Below are 21879 nucleotides of genomic sequence, written 5' to 3' on the forward strand. Positions count from 1 at the left end.
ACGCCACTGACCTGTGCCCGCCCCCTCCCACCGAACCCACGCCACTCCCACCCAACCCACGCCACTGACCTGTGCCTGCCCACTCCCACCCAACCTGCACCACTGACCTGTGGCCGCCCACTCCCACCCAACCCAGATCACTGACCTGTGGACACGGTTGAGTGACTGGTGCCTGCATGGTGGAAATGTCACTGAGGGTCCCTGAGGCTGTCGGGAAGTGAGCCTGTTGTTGGCTGTAGTAGATGGCGTTTGGTTGCACCCTTCCCGGTCCTGAAGGTGTGAGGGGAATGCTGTAGGGGGAGTCGCTGAGCACCCTGGCTGGAGTCTGGCCGGATGGCCGGACAGTGGCCATGTTCTGTTTCCTTGGAGAGTCAGCTGACCCTCCAGCCCACTGCGCCGTCACCTTACAGAGGGAGCAGAATAGCGTTTGCCTCACTAGGGGGTTGCAAAGTGCCCTGCCCGCCCAGGACTTAGTCACTGACAGTTCCTCTTGGTAGGTGTCAGTTATGGCAGCTGGAGTTGTCCTGTGCAGGCTCCTGTCACCCACCCTGATACCTTGGAGGTGATGCTGTCCAGAGAGGAACACTGGTGCATGTCAGCAGGCCCTCCCTCCCCTTAAAGCTGTTCCTGGGAAATCCGGCCACCCACCAGTTGCCCGCCGTTGTGGCTAAGCTACAGGCCAGGGGAAAGCTGGGCTCCAGCGCAGACAGGCAGTGTCCTTCGGAGCAGCTCCTGGTTACTGGGTTGTTAGTGGAGCAGGTTTTGGGAAAGAGCGGGGTCTGAAGGGACCGATTTGGAGCTGTTGGACTGTGTGTCCTTAGGCAAGTTGCCGAAGCTCTCTGCGCTCGTTTCCTGGAGGGACTGCCTCTGGGACTGGCTTCCATGTGGAGGGTGCCGGGTGCCCTGCCGCAGCCGTCAGCGTGTGTGGCCGGGGTTTGGTGTCTGGCAGCTCCGTGTGCTCGGTGCTGCTGTCATCCCATTTGACAGAGGGTGCCCTGGAGGGGTCCCTCCCAGCGGCCGAGCCTGTGCTCCACACAGTAGCCTGTGAAGAGTGAGGGGCGGCTGTCTGGCTCCACAGACACCTCCTCGGCTCTCTCGAGCAGCTCTTCTGGAAGTGACCTCAGGAAGGCGAATGAGGAAGTCCCGGCCAGCGGTCCCCTCCCTCCCCACAGCATGAAAGCTGGGTACTCCCCAGGCTGGCTGCCCACCCTGTACCCCTCGGCATCTCCCGAGGGTGGGAAGTGTGGGGTGCAGCACCCCATGGGTGGCTGGGAGTGTGGGGGAGAGCAGGGCTGCTGGAGAAGGGACAGGTGCACTGGGCAAGCAGCTCCTGGGGCTGGAGTCGAGGCGGAGGGCTTGTCACTGGGGTCACCCTATGCTGAGCGCGTTTGTGCTGCGGCCCGTGATGCCCCGAATCCCTGGGACCTCCCAGTCCTGGGGTCGCCCGGGTGTGGTGCTGTGTGTTGACTGTTGATGAGTCCGGTGAGCGAGGGCTCTGTGGCCTGCCTGTCTTGGCAGCTGCCAGTGAGAACCTGCAGAGGACGCTGGGGCAGGGCTGGCATCCGTGCTTTGGGCAGCGCAGACCCAGGCGAGACAAGCCCTCATGCTCTGGCCAGGGCTGGTCTGGGTGCCGACCTCTCGCATCCTTGCTCTGGGTTGGGCCTGTCGCTAGGATTTCAGCTGCTTCATTTCGGTTAATCCCGGTACAGATACCTGTGACTATCTCCATTTTATGGACAGGAAAACAGGCCCAGGGAGGAAGAAGCCTCCTAACTCAGGGGCGGGGGTTGGTGGCACTCAGGGTTGGCCCTGAGGCTGCCGAGGCTCTGCACCAGCTGGGCAGGTGGTACCCCTGCTTTCCCGCCCCATCCTGTGCCTTCAAACCAGGTGGAGGTCAGGGCAGCAGAGGTTTGGAGGCCCGTGGCCATGAGGAATGAAACCCTGGGCAGGGCAGGGGGGCCGGGGGGGTCCGAGGCTCTTTCAGCAGGAGGAGCCACAGCCCCTCCCTGCCCTACGCAGTCAGCTGCTTTCCAGGCTGGGCAGGGCGCGAAGAGGGTGAACTGGTTCCTCCATCTGTGGGGAGGCGGGGAGGAGTCACTCGGCTTCTTGGGAGCAACATGGGTTTTTCCCAGGGGTCTTGGGAAGGGGCAGCCTGTGGGCAGCTGCTGGGCCCCAGATGAAGTCCCACCTGTCTGGGGAAGCAGAGAGGTAGCTCTATCTTGGAGTCCCGCTCGGGCCCTCATGAGGCAGGAGGCCCAGCAGGGCGCACTGAGGGGCCCGTGGAAGTCTCGACGCCCTTTAATGGTCACTGGCAAAGAAGGAAGGAGTTTTGGGGAGATGAGGAGTTTTCAGGAATGGGGCAGTCAGGATGCAGTAGCGTGACTTTTTCCAATGCAGGGCATTCAAAGAGAAACCGAAACCGCATCCTGTTAGCCTGGCGAGAAAGAGCCCTGTGGTCACCCCCTCTTGAGTTCTTGCTCTCAGAAGCTGAGGTTTGCCGGCCCTGAGAGGTGCGGGTGGGGTGGGGGGGAGGGGAGAAGTGGCAAGGCAGGCAAGGCCCTGGCATTGGGCCTGGGAGTCAGCCCTGAGCGCCAGGACTTCCAGCTGGCCGCCGCACTCAGCCTTACGTCCTCGCTGGTCACATGGCCAACCTGAGGTCTGCTGGATCAGGTGGCTGCGGAGATTAATAAGGTCATGGATCCCAAGCCCCCAGCTCTGTGCCTGGCCTAGAGCAGAGTCCCCATGAGTGAAGGCGATTCCTGGTGGCCATGGGAAGCCTCGGTGCTCTGGTTCCTCCTCACCAGAGCTCTGAGCCCCTGACTTCATCCCCAAATTCTCTGCTTTTACATAAAGCCCCTGTCCTGGGCCCCAGATGAAGTGGAGGCATCCAGGGAGCCGCGGGGACTCTGTGCCGGGGCCATGGTTGTAGGCGTTTCTTGGCATCTCTGATCATCTTCAGCAAAGGAGAGTGCAGAGCCATCCACTCCTTGGGCTTCCTCTGCTGGCAGGGGACAGTCGCCTGTTCCTGTGGCTCTGGCGCGCCCTCACTCTGGAAGGCGTCTGACACGCCGTGCTGTGTGCTGACCCGGCGCTCTCAGCAGCAGCTGCCAAGGCCAGAGCTAGTTCTTGGGCTCAGTGCCAAGACAGCTACCCCAAAGCCAAGGAGCGATGCTGCCCTGGAAGCAAAACTGTGGGCACAATGAAGCCCTGGGAAGAGATCCCAGCGGTCGTGTTGAGGGTGGAGCAAGGATGGGGCAGGGGCAGGGGCAGGGGCAGGTTGGGCTTTGCCCCAGGCCTGGGCAGGAGCTCCTCCAGCTCCACAGCCTCAGGGAAGATGCTCAGGGCTGCCCCCAAGCTGCCTCTGGGTTTCCTTCCACCACCTCTGTCTGGGACCACAGATTGTCCTTGAAGGCATATTGATGATGCTGAAGAACTGATACCGACTGTTTACTGCTCCCCGCCCTTGGGGGAATGCTTAGCTCCTTTCTCCCTCGTGACCGCCCCAGCTAAGGACCAGCCACCTGCGCGCCGTAATTGTTGAAGCTGGGAGGTGTGGCAGGGTGAATGCAGGCGCCCTCCGTAATTGTTGAAGCTGGGAGGTGTGGCAGGGTGAATGCAGGCGCCCTCCGTAATTGTTGAAGCTGGGAGGTGTGGCAGGGTGAATGCAGGCGCCCTCCGTAATTGTTGAAGCTGGGAAGTGTGGCAGGGTGAATGCAGGCGCCCTCTAGCCTTTCAGAGATGGAGCCAGGGGTGGGCTTTTGTCCTTGGATCAGGCCTCAGATGTGAAGCATTGGCCGGAGAGCTGATGGGCAGGTGGACAGGAACGGAGCCGCAGCCACCAGCCTGGCCACCTCATTCTTGCTCAGCCTGTGCTGACTTGGGCTGTTCCTGAACTGGGGCTTGGGCTGTCCCCATGAACCTCATGGGGGTGGAGGTAATTAGGGCTGGGGCAGGTGGCAGCCAGAAGACCTGGAGGAAGCAGCCTGTCCACTCATGGTTTGTCTGTGTGGTGTCCTGAGGAGCCCTGGGGTGGAGGTCCCTGTGGCTTTGGGGAGAGGGGACAGAGGGACAGCTCTGGCTGATTGCACAGTGCGGGGTGGGGCTGCTGCCTGGCCTCTGGCTCTGTGACAGCTCTCGGGGAAGTGGAGAGGCGGAGGCTGTGGTCCCCTCCTCCCCCGGGGATTGATGTCCTCCTGTGCCATTGGGATGAATGGGGCCCTGGGGTCTGGAGAGGAGAATTGGGCGTCCCCTTCCTTCTGGTCTTCCTGGCTAACCCTGGGCTCTGCATGTTTGGGTGATGGCTTTGCTGGACACCTCTCCCTAGCCATCCCTGGATGCTTGTGTGGCTTCCACACTTTTCCTGCCACCTGCACAGATAAGCCAAGAGTAGCAGGAAGGGAGGGGCCTACCTGCCCCGGGGGAGGGACACAGACTTCGCCAGGGCATCATGATGGTGTGGCTTCTTGGAAAGGCGTTCCTCTAAAACAGGTTTGAGGAGAAAAGATTTTTTTTGAATGTTCAAAGACAGTGATAACATGATGTCAAATACAAAAACTGCCTGAGTTCCCAAAATAAAGCAAGAACTTCAAAGATGTTTCAAGCCCGTAGCAGACTCTCAGCAGCACGAGGGGACTCCTCAGACCTGCTCTGCTGCCCAGGGGCTGGTCCTCCCGCCCTCCTGGTGCTCCAGGGAGGCAGGGGGAGCTAGTGCTGCCGCAGTGGCCTCTCCTGCTGGCCTGGCGTGGCTCGGGCGTCTGCCGAGGCCAAGTGAGAGTCCCTCACCTTTTCCAGTCACTGCCCTAATGGGGGCAGGCGGGTTCTGGCAAGGGGGCGACTCCTGCCGGGGTTGACATGCTGCTGCACACTCTGGCCCTGCAGGTATTATCGGGGGACCCACGGGGTCATTGTGGTTTACGACGTTACCAGTGCCGAGTCATTCGTCAACGTCAAGCGGTGGCTTCACGAAATCAACCAGAACTGTGATGATGTGTGCCGAATATTAGGTGAGGCTGCACCCAGGGCTGGGGTGAGGGTGGGGTGGGGGAGGGGGCAGCCGGCTCCGCCCCTCAGGGCGGCACTGACTCTGCCTTGCTTTGAAGTGGGTAATAAGAATGACGACCCTGAGCGGAAGGTGGTGGAGACAGAAGATGCCTACAAATTTGCCGGGCAGATGGGCATCCAGTTGTTTGAGACCAGCGCCAAGGAGAATGTCAACGTGGAAGAGGTGAGGCCCTGGGCCACTGGCTCTGCCACACACCTGTGACCGTCTTCTCCCTGCTGCTGACCTGCTTGAGGCATCTAAATGACCGACAGAAAATGTCATAGAAACTGCCATTTATTGAGTGCCTACTGTGTGCCAGGCCCTTTAACGATCTTAGTTGATAGCACAACAGTCATCTGAGGTAGGTACAATTATTCCCACATTTCAAATAGGGAAACTGAGGCTCCAAGTGTTGAAGTCACTCAAGGACCACCACCCAGCTAGTCAGAGACTGAGTGAGCCTCTGTCCCACAGCAGAGGCAAGCATAGCCTCCACTCCAGTCCTCTGCCTCATTGGCCACCGTGTGGTGTGTGGAGCCCAGAGGCCTGTGGGAAGTTGAGGATCCCACTGCTTCAGGGCAAATGGACCACACAGTGGCAGGGAGCACAGGCTCCTTTGTAAGTCAGGCTGGTGTCCTGATGCTGGCCTATCCACCTGGCCCTGTGGGCAAGGCTGGTATGACCTTGGGCGGTGACTTCACTCACGCCATGAGGTGGCGTGGAGCGGGCAGACCGCGGGTCACCTATGTCCATGAACAGCAGGGGCACTTTCATCTGTCGTGTCATGAGACTCCAGCTGGGCCAGGCGTGGTGGCGCACGCCTGTAATCCCAGCACTTTGGGAGGCCTAAGTGGGTGGATCACGAGGTCAGGAGATCGAGGCCATCCTGGCTAACACAGTGAAACCCCATGTCTACTAAAAATACAAAATAATTAGCCGGGCATCTGTAGTCCCAGCTACTCGGGAGGCTGAGGCAGAAGAATGGTGTGAACCAGGGAGGCGGAGTTTGCAGTGAGCCAAGATTGCGCTATTGCACTCCAGCCTGGGCGACAGAGCGAGACTCTGTCTCAAAAAAAAAAAAAAGATTCCAGCTGAAGGAAAGGGGTTGGTCTCTCTATATAAAAGAAGGACTGGAAAACCCCTGTGAGTTTGACTTCCCCAAGTCCACACAGCTCACGGGCCTCTGATGGTGTTCCTTTTTTCAGACTTACTTATTTGTTGAGTCAGTGTCCTAACTGCCATCCAGGTTGGGGTACAGTGGTGTGTTCACAGCCCACTGTAGTCTTGATCTCCTGGGCTCAAGTGATCTTCCACCTCAGCCTCTCAAGTAGCTGGGACTACAGTGTGCACCACCACTCCTGGCTAATTTTTGTATTTTTTTGTAGAGGTGGGGTTTTAGCAATGCTGTTCCTTTTTGATCTTTAAATAAAATAATTCACCACCTCCTTCTGGAATAGGCTTTGGAGACATACATGCCAAAAATTCCAGGTAGAAAGACCCAGGTAGAAACAGCTGGCCCCGGAAGGCGGGGAGGCAGCCATGCAGGCCAGCAGGGGCCTCCTGGCCAGGTCTGAGGCTGGCCCTTCCCCTCTCCTCTCCACAGATGTTCAACTGCATCACGGAGCTGGTCCTCCGAGCAAAGAAAGACAACCTGGCAAAACAGCAGCAGCAACAACAGAACGATGTGGTGAAGCTCACGAAGAATAGTAAACGAAAGAAACGCTGCTGCTAATGGCGCCCAGTCCACTGCAGAGACTGCACTGCGCTCCCTCCCCCAGCCCGAGGCCCGTGGAGGTTCCTCGGGGGACAGTCTCAGTTTCGTGCCGTTATTTAAAGAATTCTCTCCATGTTTTGTATCGGGAGGTGCCATCGGCACTTCCTCCCCCGCCCTCGAGTGCCAAGAAGGTGTTGGACCAGCCCACCCTTCCCTATTGGTGCCCCCTTCTCCCCGGCCAAGGCACCTGGACCTGGCGAGGACGCTGCCCGCCGAGCGGACTGATTCGCAGAGTCTGTACATAGTGTATATTGCTCTATCCGGCCGCACACCACGTCCTGCTCTGGCTTTTGCCTCCTTGGTGCCAGCCTGCTGCAACGGACTCTTCCCCGCGCCCCTCCCCAGCCCATCTTACTGCAAGCACCGTCCTGTGGAGACGGTGTCACGTTCTAGCTGCGTCTTCGGCCAGCCTGTGCCAGTGGAGTGGGCTCCACGTTGCTCATTCTCTCCGACAGGCTGTCAGCTTCTGTCCCCGGCACGCAGGGTCTTGGCCCCTTCTCCGGGGCCTGCGCCAGCTCCCTTCCCTCCCTGTTCTGTGCCCACAGAGGCCCTGCAGTTCCACAGAGGTGGCCAGTCTTGCCCTTTGGCCAGCAGATTTCTTGTCCTGCCTTTTAGATGCCTCTGAGCTCCAAACCCAGGGGAGCCATGGCTTCTCATTTCTATCAACAGTTTTCAGTTCCAACAGAAAGGTCGGGGTAGGTTCGTGCAGAGATGGGGCTGGCAGGGGGGCTATGGGAGCATTATTTTAACAGATCAAGAAAATGAAGCCAAATCAAGTGAATTAAATTCCTCACAATTACTTTCTTTCCCTGAGGTTTGATTGGCACAGCAGCAAAAGTTGAGGCCACCCCACTTTGTGTCCACTGTTTTTAGAAAAAAATGAATGGCTTCCTGCCATTGTGGGGCTGGGCTCTTTGGCTTTTCTTGGTGGGAACGGAGAAGGGGCCTCCCACCCTTGTCCGAGTTGCCTCCCACTGGAGGTCAGGAGTCTATGCTGCAGCCTCAGGCACCTGTGGGGAGTGCATGCCTGGGGCCTCTGGGCTGGGACCGTGGACAGGCCTTGGTCACTGTCCTAACCTTTGTCAGGACAAAGGTAGCAAGAGGATTTCCTGGTGGGTGGGAAGGAATGGCTGGGGCGGCCAGTTTTGACACGCCTCAGTCCCCTGGAGAAAAACCAGGGTCGATCATCTGCGCTTGATGACTGCTCCCCTGCCCCCAGCCCGGACACCTCATTCCCCTCCCCCTACAGGGATCAAGTGACCTGGGAAGAACTGAGTTCAACACCAGGATGTGTTTCCTTAGATTTCCTTTCCTAGGCGATTTCCAGGGAGAGCCCTGATTGGACAATCACATCACAGATCACACTGCAGTTTCTGTGTTAGCACTGTGGATGGATTTTAATCAATAAAACGGGGTTTCTTCTCACCCGTCTCTCCACTTGCCCAAACTGCCAAAGGCCGGTGGTTCTGGGACAGGCCTTCCCTTTGGAGCCACAGGATGGGGTGGGGGAGCCCCGTGGGCCTGGGAAGGAAGGTGCTGTGGAGGGGGCTGCAGGGCTGACCAGCAGGCAGCCTCATCTGGTCGGTGGGGGCAGCAGGAGCAGAAGCAGGGTCTCTCTGTCCTTGGGACTGTCCTGGTTGGCCATGGGCCCTGTGAGGATGCACGGTGCTTGGGGCTCCTGTGCCGTTGGGTGGGGGGCATGCTGGCCTCTGAGCGATCAGGTGAGGCCAGCAAGGGTGTGCTTGCAAATTCAAGCAATAAGGGGTGGGGGGGGGAGCTCCCTGGGAGCTTCCAGCCCAGGCTAGAAGCCCCCATGGCTTCTGGCAGCTGGACATCAGCCCCAGGTGTTGGGGTGATTTTGGTCATGACAGTGTGCCTGTCCCACTGTTACACGCATGAATGGGGGGTTATGGGGTGGGGGTGGGGACTCAGGGCTGGACCGATGTCCTAGTGGACCTGATGTGAAATTCCTGTCAAACAAACACCACTTTTAAATGGTTTGCTAGGAGTATTTCTGTATTGAAAGTTTCTAATTATGCTTTTTAAAAAAATACTAAAAATAAAGGTTCAAGCTGCCAAATTTTCTTCCAGGATCTGTTTGCTCTCCCTCCTGCGATGTGCTGAGTGGGCTTGGCTTCTTCCCACTCACTGTGTCCAGCTCGTCCCTGTTCTTGGCCTAAGCCTTGCACAGGAGCCTGTCGAGGCCCTGGGACACTTCCAGAAGCCAGGTCCATTTTCTCCATGAACAGGTGGTCCAGGGTTGAGTTCCCCCCTAGTTGGACTGGGAGCACATGTGGTAAGATGCCAGGGGAAGCTCCATGTTTATCCTCCACATGCCCGGAAGGATGCAGTGGAAGCCTCTGCCTGGAGTGGTTTCTTTCTGGCTTGAAGTTTCTGCGAAGCTTTAGGCCCTGCTGACCTGGGAAGCAGCGCTGGCAGGCCTGCCTTGCGGATGGCACGCTGCAGCACTGGCAGGGGGCAGTGCCAGGCGGGAGGGGCAGGGCAGGATGCCCTTCCTGGCCAAATCCCTTGGTTAAGTACCAGCATCTGCAGTGGCCCAGGTGCAGGAGAACCACTATTGCTACCTCTCCAGCAGCAGCCAGTGGTGAGTCTGATATGTCAGTGGCATTCAGACCAAACCCGCCCCCGCAAAGACCCAGAGACCGAGGCAGGAAGCTCTGTAGAAATTCATTTTATTCTTATTCGGACTATTTTCAAAAGAAGCAGTGGTGTGCTGTTTTTCTAAAAATATGCCTTTATAATTTTTATATATGTATATTATAAAATCCATACATGTATTTACATGATTGCTACATACAAAATTACAGCACTGTGGTATGTACACATCTACAGGTACATTCTTGCCGCGCATCCCTGCTGTGTTTTCCCCATGTGAGGGAGGGAGACTGAATCAGTTGTGAGCAGCTGAGGGCTGGCCCGCCGCGGAGCCTCTGAGTTGGGGCCTGGGTGGAGGAGGTGGGGCGGCTGCAGAGGCAGGAGCAGCAGCTGCTACAGGTTTCTCCTGCAGGCCAGCAGGCATCTGGAGGCTTCCAGCAGCTTCCGCGTCTCCTCCACCCTGTGGTGCCTGTGCTGCCCTCAAGGTGGGGTGGCTGACCAGACCCCTCTGGTGCCATTCTGTGGCCTGGGCTTGTTTGGCTGGGCCAAAAAGATACGTATGTGAGGAGTGGAGGAGGGAACTGTGGGAGGAGGAGACCCCATCCAGCCCCAGCCCTGAGCCAGGGGAAAGGGCTGGATGGCTAAAGCCTGCAGATGACTGGTGACAACATTCCGCCTGGCCTGGCCCTGCTAAGGGGCAGAGACTGGAGGCTGGGAGGGACAGCAGTGGCGACCGGGGGACAGGGCCTTCTTCCTCCCTGGGGCTCGGGTGGCCTCAGCTGAGCTTGGGTAAGCGCCGGCTCTTAGACCTTGCGGCCAGAGGCTTGGCCTCCTGCCAGCCGAGGTGCATGCACGCAGGGGAGGGGCTGCCATCTCCCCTTCGACCCTGGGCCAGGGGCTGGGGAAGGAATGGAGGCTTAGGCCTGGCCCACTGCCCCAACAGGACTAGGTCCCCGGGGCTCGGGCCTCCTGAGGCATGCAGAGAAGGGCCTCCATTCCTTCTGTTCCCCATTTGCTAAAATCGAGGAGGCAGCAGTGCCTGGGGGTGGGCTGCGATCTGTTAGGAGTGAGCTGCAAAGCCCAACACCAAGGGGCCCCTCTGGGAGGTGGCCTAACCCTGCTCAAGCAGGGGATCCTGGAGAAGCCCAGGCGTGGGCTTGGCCAGGTGGTGGGGCCGAGGGAAGCCTTCAGTGGCTCAGGCAGGCCCCCACCTCTAGGTCCCCATTCTCACCAGTGAAAGGGAGCAGGCCCTCCCAGACCCACGGGCCCCAGCATGAGGGGTAGGGCAGCCGCTGAGGTGCGAGCCGCAGGAGGCCTCGCCAGCACTGCCTTTCCAGCTGCCTCCAGTCCACCCATCTTTGGTGGCCTCACTCCTCCCAACTTAAATTTTCCTGAAGAATGAGAAGAGTCGTTTGCCTTCAGCGGTGCTGGGCTCATCCCCCCGCCCAGCGCTGTGGCCCCTGCAGAGAGCAGCAGCCGGCTGGCTCCGTTCCTTCAGGTGGGTGTCCATCAGCTGCCGGTCAATGACCCTGTGCATGTCATCCTGCAGAGGGGAGGGGACAGTGGCCAGGACTGAGTAGCTGCTCTCACCTAGCCCTGGGGGTGGACAGGGAGGCGGCAACGTCAGACAGATGAGAGATGAGGATGTGATGAGAGGCTGCAGCTAGGACTGCCCTGACCAAGAAAGCAGTGAGCGTGGGCAAGACACCAGGCGCACGCAGGAGCCGCATGGCACCTCCAGCCTCCTCAGGCTCCAGACCCCTCAGGCTGGGGTCTCCTCAACAGTGTTACCCTGCTGGCCTGCCTCGGTCCTCAGCTGATGGCTTGGGTGGTCTGTCCCTGCCGTCTTCACACTAGCACTCCACCTGCTCTGACCAGGCCTCACAGCTCTTGCCTCCCATGTCCTGTGGGCCTGGCTGGTGCCTCCGGTATGGCTTGCCACCCCCAGCCCCAGCAGGCCCTAGGGCCACCTCGGCTTACCAGCTGCCCAGCCAGTGGCCTGGCCTCGGGGGTTCCTCCTGCCTTCTCCAATCATTCCAGCCTGAGTTGCTGATGCCCGGGCACCAACAGCAGCCCCACGTGAAAAGGATGCTCTGGGTGCTGCCCTAGACCCCACTGCTGAGGCTCCCATCTGCGCCAGAGGCCAGGGGCCGCACAGTCTTCAGGGGCTGTCCCGCACCAAATCAGGCCCATTTCTTCAGCCTCCTCACTGGGGCGGGGCCGTCCCCAACTCGAATTCGTTCATGTGGCCCAGAAAATGGCCCCCCACAGCCCGCCCCGCCATGTTTTACAGAGCAGCAGCCTCTCCCATAGAGGAGCCTGCAGACAGGGCAGCTTCACTCTGGTGGCCAGACTCTGACCCTGGGTAAGACTCCATTTGACGAAAGAGTTCTGCCACTAAAAAAGTTTGAAAACTCCTGCTTTAGAAATATGAGCAGCTGGCCGGGCGCAGTGACTCACGCCTGTAATCCCAGCACTTTGAGAGGCCGAGGCGGGTGGATCACGAGGTCAGGAGATTGAGACCATCCTGGCTAACACGGTGAAACCCCATCTCTACTAAAAATACAAAAAATTGGCCGGGCGTGGTGGCGGGTGCCTGTAATCCCAGCTACTCAGGAGGCTGAGGCAGGAGAATGGCGTAAACCCGGGAGGCGGAGCTTGCAGTGAGCCGAGATCGCACCACTGCACTCCAGCCTGGGCAACAGAGCGAGACTCTGTTTCAAAAAGAAAAAAAAAAAAAGAAATATGAGCAGCCTGTGTAATCACTATCATCCGTAAACATAACACACGTCTGCTCAATTCCTCCATGACTTGAACCTGGCAGCCTCTGCGGCATCCTGGTAAGACCCCAAGCTTTTCTGGCTAAACCCTAGAGTGAGTCAACCTGTGGTGTCCAAGCACAGGACAGGTGAGGTCTGCGTTCAGGGCAGGCTCCCTGTGGCTGGGGCAGATGACCTCTTTGGTTCCAAGCAGCCACTCATGAGACGAGGGCATGAAGCTGGGCTGGCCAGGCCCCTCCACCTGAGCAGCTTGTCCACTCCGCCTCCCTCCCACCCGTGGGTGTCATTCTAGTATCTCTGCAAGTTTCAGCCTGAAACGAAGGGGCCTGAAACGAAGGGGCCTGAAATGAAGGGGCCTTCCTGAGTCATTATGGCGTTGCAGTGAGTGTGGACCCCTCAGGCGCTCCGGCTCAGGGCCGCTCTCCAGCCTCCCCATCCTCTCAACCCTGCCCTTCAGACTCAGCTTGTTCCTGGTCTTCTCCTTGCCCTTGTCTTCTTCTGTTCTCTTCTAACCCCTTTCCTGCTTGCCCCTCAGAGCTGACACCATGCCAGGTATTTGCCAACACACGGTCCCTACTTATCAGGTTCCAGCGTATGGTCCTTAGCACGGTGCCCTGCAGTCACGATGCGCTTGGTAAAATCTACGTTAAATCCAACGTGGGAATGCTAAAGGGCCTTTCAAAAACCAACCTTTCAAAGCTGCCAGTGTTTTGTTTGGCACACTGAAAACTGCATTATTTCACTTTAAACAATCAGGTCTATCCAGGTCGCCCTTTAGAGTTTCCCAGACACATGCTGCTCATCATTCCATGCCTGCTGGTCCCTCAGTGGACGGAACAGCCATCTATGAGAAGATGGCACCAGCCGTCAACACTGGGCCCCACGCTGCCGAGGAGCTCACTGGACGCGCCTGTGATGGAGGAGGGAGCTGGGACTCGAGGGCATGTCACACTGCACAGAGATGACGCCAGGCTCCAGCACACAGAACACAGTAGGCCATGAGGGGAGGCGGTGGGGCGGCACAGCGATGGCAGGGCGAGAGGGTGGATGGGGTGCAGGGCTCAGGCTCACCTCAAAGGCAGGAGGGGTGTACAACTAAAGCTGTTGATACGGGAACTGAGAAAGGCCACTAGATCAGAAACCAAAGGAGCCAGATAGTAAAAAGCCCTGAGGAAGCAAACTGTAGCCGGGAGAGAAGAGAGAGAACGGCGGTCAGCCAGGGCGCGGCCAGCTGGCTGCTGTGCAGGAGCTGAGGAGCCAGGGACGGGCACCCTGCGGTGGGGCCAGTGCTCTGGCTGCCAGCCCCATGGGGCCCTGGGAGGAATGGTCACCAAGAACCTGCCCTCCACGGGGGGCTTACCTTGTAAAGCCACAGACGGCTTTTCATCTGTCTGGATGAGAATTCTTGGGGAGAAATAGTAATGTTTATACCCATATCCTAAAACTGTGCTACCTAAACCTCACCAACAAAACCCAGCCAGCCACAGCCCGGCCCAGTGAGGAGCCATGCTGGACCGTGCAAACAGTGGGCCTAGAGAGGGGCCACTGATCCCTCTTCCCCAGGGCCTGCACCAGCACAGTGCTCTTTGGAAAAAGGAGGCTGCCCCTTGAGAAGGGGAAGGGCGGCAGCTGCTGGCTGCAGGAGGGTTGCTGAGCCGCATCCAGCTGTGAATTTTCATGCAATTATATTGAGCTTCCTGGGCTCCCATGTTAACCAGCTGTTTCTTTCCAGCTTAAAGCCCAGACAACCAGCTGAAAGGGGAGCCCCACTCCAAGTCTGGAGATCACTACATCTCCAGACAGCAGCAGCCTGGGCACTGTCGCTCAAGAGCATCCTTAAGTGTTCTTCCCCAAGGACTCAGGGACATGAGCTCTGGATCTTGCCAGGTGAAGACTGGGATGCGCTGCTCACCCAGTCACATGGGACCCTGCAGTGACAAACTCCTTACTCTGCCTGGCTCAGAGATGCCTCTAGGAGTCTCCTCTCGCCCTGGATCTCAGTCTCTGGTTTACCTGCCAAGCTTCCAGCTGCTGCGAGAGGTTCAGTTTCTGTTGAATAGCATCCAGCAACTGGCTGTTCAGAGACATCATATCCATCCTGCACTTGGCGAGTTCCAGCTCCACAGCGTTCTTCCTGAGAAGAGACAAGCCAGGGTGAACATGCACACCTTGTGCCAGAGGCATCTGGGTCTTTACTTGGGGCACCTGGAGTCCACAGGATGAGGAAACAGGCTCTGATCCTGAACTCACAACAAACAGCAGCTGCAACAATAACTATGATGCTGCCTGTAGAGGGCTAGTTTGCAACATGTTTTCACATATATTCTCTCAGTTTTCATAACCAACCTGTAGGTAAAAGGAGTATTTGTCATCCCCACCTCACAGATAAAGAAACAGAAGTTGAGGGTGGGCGTGGTGGCTCACGCCTGTAATCCCAGCACTTTGGGAGGCCGAGGTGGGTGGATCACCTGAGGTCGAGGGTTTGAGACCAGCCTGACCAACATGGAGAAACCCTGTCTCTACTAAAAATACAAAATTAGCCGGGCATGGTGGCACATGTCTGCACTCCCAGGTACTCAGGCTGAGGCAGGAGAATTGCTTGAACCCAGGAGGAGGAGGTTGCAGTGAGCCGAGATCGCGCCATTGCACTCCAGCCTGGGCAAAAAGAGCAAAGCTCCGTCACATACACACACACAAAAGCACACACACAAGTACACACACAAATAGAAGTTGAAAAAGCACAATACTAAAATGAGGACTGGAACCCAGAGGGATCAAAGGCCTCACACAGCATAAAGGAGCTACTCATCCTTCCCCAAAATGGCCCATTCCCCACTGAAAGACAGGAACCTTGTCCTGCTGGTATAGAAGGGATTCCTTGTAGTTAGCAACCTCCCTTAGGGGAACTGTCCTGAAGATACAGAGGTGTGTGAAGGTAGCCACACAGTGGTGATCATCACAGCTTAGCTAATCAGAGTAGCCAAGCGGTCATAAATGATATAATGGAATACAGTCACCAGTAAAAACCATAATGTGTGGCCGGGCGTGGTGGCTCATGCCTGTAATCCCAGCACTTTGGGAGGCCGAGGTGGAAGGATTACCTGAGATAAAGAGTTCGAGATCAGCCTGGCCAGCATGGCAAAACCCCATCTCTGCTAAAAATACAAAAATTAGCTGGGTGTGGTGGCAGGTGCCTGTAATCCCAGCTACTCAGGAGGCTGAGGCAGGAGAATCGCTTGAACCTGGGAGGCGGATGTTGCAGTGAGCCAAGATCACGCCACTGCACGCCAGCCTGGGCAACAGAGCAAGACTCTGTCTCAAAAAAAATAAAAACAACAAAAGCCCACAAAAAAACCATGAGGTAGAATATTGACAGTTCATAACATATTGCTGAGTGGAAAAGCACCAGAAAACGGGATCTAGTATTACACTAGTTTTGTAAAACAAAAACTGCCTGTGTCCACTGGGTGCAGTGGCTCACGTCTCTAATCCCAGCACTTTGGGAGGCCAAGGTGGGCGGATCACTTGAGGTCGGGAGTTTGAGACCAGCCTGATCAACATGGAGAAACCCTGCCTCTACTAAAAATGCAAAAATTAGCCGGGTGTGGTGACTCATGCCTGTAATCCCAGCTATTCCGGAAGCTGAGGCAGGAGAATCACTTGAATCCGGGAGGCGGAGGTTGCAGTGAGCTGAGATAGTGCCATTGCACTATCTTGTTGCCAGCTTGGGCAACAAGAGCGAAACTCTGTCTCAAAACAAAACAAAACAAAAAACTGCCGGTGCGTTTAATGGATATGCACAAAAATGTCTAGCTGGTTATCGCTGGGTGATTACTGATGGGTAACTCCTCTGACATAATTTTGCATTTTTTATTATCACATTTGTGTTTCACGTATTACTTTGTTCACCTTTCCCAACATTCCTAAATCACAGCTGTTCAATGCAAAAGAAAATTAATTTTTTTCGAGGGCAGGGGAACGGGAATAAAGGCAGAAGGACCTCTGCAGAGGCAGCCCTGGTTGCCCAACTGCAGAAACGTGTATTATTTAGCCCTTGCCTTCATTAATCGCTCCCTCAAGGACTCGAAACAGCAAAGCTAACAAAAGCGTGCTCCTTGTACAGGGCCAGCGACTAATGTGCAGGGCTCAAGGGCAGCTAGAGGATCCGCCTGCAGGGGCCGCCTAGTTCGAGCTTCACAACACCGACTGCACTAACCGAAGTGCGGCCGGAAAAAGGAACAGGTGGATCCCACTCGCAAAGTGCTCAGGCCACTGCTGGGACCAGCACTTCTTCTTTGGCTTCAGGTCTACCGAGCAATTAGTCACCTGTGCCGACACCGCAAAGGGCGCCCCGCCCGCCTGCCCGCCTTCCCTAGAGAAACCGCTCCAGACAGCTCAGCCACGGCGTCAGCCCCGCCCACTGCGACAGCGATAGGACCCGAGCCCCGTCCAATGGATGCTAAGGACTCAGATGCCAAAGGCTGCCTCCGTCACACCCACTGCTATTGGCTGGCAGCAAGCAGCGGAAATCCTCACGCGGCGTCGGTTGCCATGGACACCCGTCCAGCAACGTCAGAACCCCTGGTGCCGCACGGCAGCCGCTGCCTCCTGAGCTTTCGGCGTCCCCCGGCAGGTGGCGCCCAGAGCAGCCACCTGGGAGCCCCAGGAATGTGCTGACTAACGCTGCCGCCGAGGGGCAGAGGGGCCCAGGGCTACAGCGGCGGCGCAGCGCCGGGCATGGTGGGGTTCCCTTCCTTCCCAAAAAGGCCCTGAGGCAGGGTCTGTCTGGACGACCTCCAATCCTGGCCACACGCTGCACCCTTGGGACATTTGCTCACCAAGGAATAAGTGCTCGTCATTCATGGGAAACCCCAGACCAGGATCAACACATTAATCACATTTTAAAAATAGGAATATTTCCAAGGGCTCGAATAATTCCTTTTTATAAATGAAACCACCAGTAACTGAGTTGTTTTGTAAAGCAGATTGCTAGCGCAAGATTTGTTTTGGTTTTAGTGAAGGCCTTTCACCTGCAAGGAGATAAAAAAATTGCTACTTAATTTTCCTGAAACTCATTTATTGTACAGGAGAAGGTGCACCTTAAGGTTTCTGCAGCCCAGTGACGAGAAGGAAGTTATTTTTCTTAGGGATTCTCACCCCTCACTACACATTAAAATCAACGGGGAAAGAAGTGGGCCCCAACTGACCCCACCCAGTGATTTCAACTGTATTTTTCTGGTGAGGTTCCTGGTGTCTCAGAGCTTACCAGATGATTGTAATGTGTGGCCAGGATGGAGAATCAGAGATAATGTATATGGAAGAAGTATCTGGTAAAACTAAGGTCCTATACAAATGGGGGGTGTGGTTTCCTCTTTAAATGATTCCTTAGGCTTGTTGTCTCAATTCTTGTGTAACACAAATTCATTTCTAAGGTACAGGAAAAGAACTGTCCTCCCTGAGTAACCTAACTGCCCAGCCAGCCCTGTTCTATAGGAGTCCAGGAAGGACAGGACCCTTGCTCTAGAGTTCTCCCTACTGGTGGAATCTTTCCAGAGGGGAGGATTTGCAAGTCTAATCAGACTCCTGGATAGTAACTGGGCCTCCTTTGAAAGCAGGCAAGGGCATACATTTCAAGGTTTCATGTAGATTTGCTCACCCAGGTGGCAGAGCTAGGTTTTACTTTTTTTTTTAAAGGGAGGAAGACTGGACAACTTGCTGCTTCTCTCCTGCACCCTGACACTTTCTGTTTGTATCCCCCACCTTCCATCCCACCTTCCATGCTGATGACAGAATATGATCCTAATGTTCAGCTTCTTGTCTGAGAGAAGGTAACCAACCTATGTGTACTTCTATCTTCATTCTGCCTTTTGTTTTGTTTTGTTTTGAGGCAGGATCTTGCTCTGTCATCCATGCTGGAGTGCAGTGGCATGATCACAGCTCACTGCAGCCTCAACCTTCTGGGCTCCAGTGATCCTCCCACCTCAGCCTCTTGAGTATGTGGGACTCCAAGAGTATACCACCACACTCAGCTAATTTTTTTATTTGTATTTTTGGTAGAGACAGGGTCTCGCTATGCTGCTCAGGCTGGTCTTGAACCCCTAGGCTCAAGCAATCCTCCCATCTTGGCCTCCCAAAGTGCTAGGATTACAGGCGCCTTGCCTGGCCTCCTTCTGCTTTTGATTTCTAATGGACTTCCACGATTAGCATCTTCATTTTACCATTTTATTCCATCACACAATTTCACTGTTATTCATAAAGGTATGCTGCCTTCTCTATCACAGTTACTTTTTTTTTGAGGCAGTGCCTCACTCTGTCACCCAAGCTGGAGGGCAGTGGCAATCTTGGCTCACTGCAACCTCCGTCTCCTGAATTTGTGATCCTCCAACCTCCAACCTGGCTTTTTTTTTTTTTTTTTTGGTAGAGATGGGGTTTCACCATGTTGGCCAGGTTGGTCTCGGACGCCTGACCTCAAGTGATCCACCTGCCTCAGCCTCCCAAAGTGCTGGGATTGCAGGCCTGAGCTGCCGCACCCCAGCCTTATCACAGTTTACTTAAGTATCCATTAACTAAATATAGTGGAAATCCAAGCAGCAAAGATATATCCTTATGTGGCCTTCACCAAGAACAATTTCTAAAATGAACTACAAACTGACAAACACCACGACATGAGGTTCTGACCAGAAAGAAAAGGGGACCCAAAAGTAAAACAGAAATGGAGATAATGAAAATGATGAAAGATAACAGAAGGGAGGGGAAAGTGTGTGTGGAAATGAGAAGGTTAGAGTATGAGTAATTTTTTTTTTTGAGACAGAGCCCCATTCTGTTGCCCAGGCTGGAGTGCAATGGCGTGATCTTGGCTCACTACAACCTCCGCCTCCGGGTTCAAGTGATTCTCCTGCCTCAGCCTCCCAAGTAGCTGGGATTACAGGCGCCCGCCACCATGCTCGGCTAATTGTTGTAGTTTTAGTAGAGACGGGGTATCATATGTTGGCCAGGCTGGCCTCAAACTCCTGACCTTTGGTGATCTGCCTGCCTCGGCCTCCCATAGTGCTGGGATTTCAGGTGTGAGCCACTGCAACCGGCCTGAGTATGAGGAATTTTAAAGTCAGAAGTGAAAATGTGTGTCATACTATATTTTTACAAAGGCATATAGTATCTTATTTACAAATTGTTTCCAAGGAGCTCATTTTAGCTTCCCAACAAGTAGCAGTGTAGCAGAGGGAAAAGGGTGTCAGGAAGATGGGAATCAGAAGACCTGAGGTGGAGGCTCATGAGTCACTGCTGGCTATGGCCCTGGCAAAGTATTTCTTAGTTTCCTCATCTGTAAAATTGGGATTAAAAATTTTTACTTCTTACTGTGGCTGGGAGGATTAAAGAATATAAGTGTTGGCCGGGTGCTGTGGCTCATGCCTGTAATCCCAGCACTTTGGGAGGCCAGGGCGGGTGGTTCACAAGGTCAGGAGATCGAGACCATCCTGGCTAACATGGTGAAACCCCATCTCTACTAAAAATACAAAAAATTAGCTGGGCATGGTGGCACATGCCTGTAGTCCCAGCTACTCGGGAGGCTGAGGCAGGAGAATCGCTTGAACCTGGGAGGCAGAGTTTGCAGTGAGCCGAGATTATGCCATTGCCCTCCAGCCTGGGTGACTGAGTGAGACTCCATCTCAAAAAAATAAATAAATAAATAAATAAAATAAAAGTTCTTTGTAAACTATAAAGTGATGTATAAATATTACTATTGGCTGGGCACAGTGGCTCACGCCTGTAATCCCAGCACTTTGGGAGGCTGAGGCAGGTGGATCACTTGAGGTCAGGAGTTTGAGACCAGCCTGACCAACATAGTGAAACCCTGTCTCTACTATTACAAAAATTAGCCAAGCATGGCGGCGGGCGCATGTAATCCCAGCTACTTGGGAGGCTGAGGCAGGAGAATCACTCGAACCTGGGAGGTGGAGGTTGCAGTGAGCTGAGGTCGTGCCACTGCTCTTCAGCCTAGGCGACAGAGCAAGACTCCATCTCAAAAAAAATAAACAAAATAAAGAAATATTACTATTAATATGTTGTAAATGAGCCCAAAGTAGATACATTTTTGGTAACTATCTCCTCACACTCCTTGAACAGGGTGGGGCTTGGCACGCTGACTCATGCTTATAATCTCAGCACTTTGGGCAGATCCCTGGAGCCCATGAGTTCAAGACTAGCCTAAGCAACAGGGTAAAACTTCGTCTCTACAAAAAACAAAAACAAAAACTAGCCAGGTGTGGTGGTGTGCACCTGTAGTCCCAGCTACTCGGGAGACTAAGAGATAACAGCATTGCTCCAGCCCAGGAGGTCAAGGATGCAGTGAGCTGTGACTGGGCCACTATACTCTAGCCTGGGTGGCAGAGTAAGACCCTGTCTCAAAAAAATAAATACATAAAAAGTAATTCACAGGGGGATGGGAGATATGTAAATATGTTTGTTTCCAAAGATTCTGAATGTAAGAGAATGCATTTATGAAGAAAATGTGGCCAGGCCGGGCGTGGTGGCTCATGTCTATAATCCTAACACTTTGAGAGGCCAAGGTGGGCAGATCACTTGAGGCCAGGAGTTCGAGAGTAGCCTGGCCAACATGGTGAAACCCCATCTCTACTAAAAATACAAAAATTAGCCAGGCATGGTGGTGTGTGCCTGTAATCCCAGCTACTCGGGAGGCTGAGGCACGAGAATAGCTTGAACCCAAGAGGCGGAGGTTGCAGTGAGCTGTGAGCATGGGTGACAGAGTGAGACTTTCTCTCAAAAAAATAAAGTAAAATAAAAGAAATGCAGCTGGGCACAGTAGCTCACACCTATAATCTCAGCATTTTGGGAGGCTAAGGTGGGTGGATCACTTGAACCTGGGAGTTCAAGACCAGCCTGGGTAACATGGTAAAAACCCGTATCTACAAAAAAATACAAAAATTAGCCCAGCATGGTGACACAGCTACTTGGGAGGCTGAGGAGGGAAGATCACTTGAGCCCAGGAGGTGGAAGCTGCAGTGAGTTATGATGGTGTCACTGCACTCCAGCCTGGGTGACAGAGACCCTGTCTCAAACAAACAAAAAAACACAAAACATTTTTAAAAAGGCCTAGTTGGCTGGGCACAGTGGCTCACGCCTGTAATCCCAGGACTTTGGGAGCCTGAGGTAGAAGGATTGCTTGAGCCCAGGAGTTCAAGACCAGCCCCCGGCAACACGGCAAAGCCCTGTCTCTAACAAAAATACAAAAAATTAGCCAAGCGTGGTAGTGTGTACCTGAGGTCCCAGCTACTCGGGAGGCTGAGGTAGGAGGATCGCTTGAGACCAGGATGGGGAGGCTGCAGTGAGCCAAGATCATGCCACTGCACTCCAGCCTGGGTGACAGAGTGAGACCCTGTCTCAAAAAAAAAAAAAAAGACCTAGTTTATTGGAAATATGAGGGACAGAGGAAAATGCTAAATGATGCTATGGTATGCAATCAAACCCAGAATGCAGCAAATCTATGGGACAAATGATCCAGTTTCTTTTTTTTTCTTTTTTTTTCTTTTTTTGAGACGGAGTCTCGCTCTGTCACCCAGGCTGGAGTGCTGTGGCCGGATCTCAGCTCACTGCAAGCTCCGCCTCCCGGGTTCACGCCATTCTCCTGCCTCAGCCTCCCGGGTAGCTGG

At 54.9% G+C, this 21879-nt stretch overlaps 2 protein-coding genes across 6 annotated transcripts in view; one reads left to right on the forward strand and one right to left on the reverse strand.

The window, feature by feature from the left end:
* Positions 1-7446, forward strand: part of RAB35 (RAB35, member RAS oncogene family) — a 20566-nt gene extending 13120 nt beyond the window's left edge. Inside the window, exons 6-8 of the mRNA XM_017879081.1 lie at positions 4879-5003; positions 5100-5224; positions 6645-7446. Of these exons, the coding sequence (XP_017734570.1) occupies positions 4879-5003; positions 5100-5224; positions 6645-6773 (379 nt within the window). The 3' untranslated portion in view covers positions 6774-7446. The remainder of the gene's footprint in view (positions 1-4878; positions 5004-5099; positions 5225-6644) is intronic.
* A 2045-nt stretch (positions 7447-9491) lies between these two features.
* BICDL1 (BICD family like cargo adaptor 1) overlaps positions 9492-21879 on the reverse strand; it is a 114070-nt gene continuing 101682 nt past the window's right edge. For 4 of the 5 annotated variants that reach the window (XM_017879062.1, XM_017879059.1, XM_017879061.1 and 1 more), the window contains 2 exons: positions 14225-14345; positions 9492-10974 (listed from right to left, as the gene is read on the reverse strand). In XM_017879062.1, coding sequence (XP_017734551.1) covers positions 10813-10974; positions 14225-14345 — 283 coding nt within the window. In that variant the 3' untranslated portion in view covers positions 9492-10812. Of the gene's footprint in view, positions 10975-13282; positions 13392-14224; positions 14346-21879 lie in introns of all 5 variants that reach the window. The other variant, XR_001886863.1, reaches the window with a different exon arrangement.

The sequence above is a fragment of the Rhinopithecus bieti genome, unplaced genomic scaffold (assembly GCF_001698545.2).
Source record: "Rhinopithecus bieti isolate Rb0 unplaced genomic scaffold, ASM169854v2 scaffold_11938, whole genome shotgun sequence".
NCBI classification, from domain to species: Eukaryota; Metazoa; Chordata; class Mammalia; order Primates; family Cercopithecidae; genus Rhinopithecus; species Rhinopithecus bieti.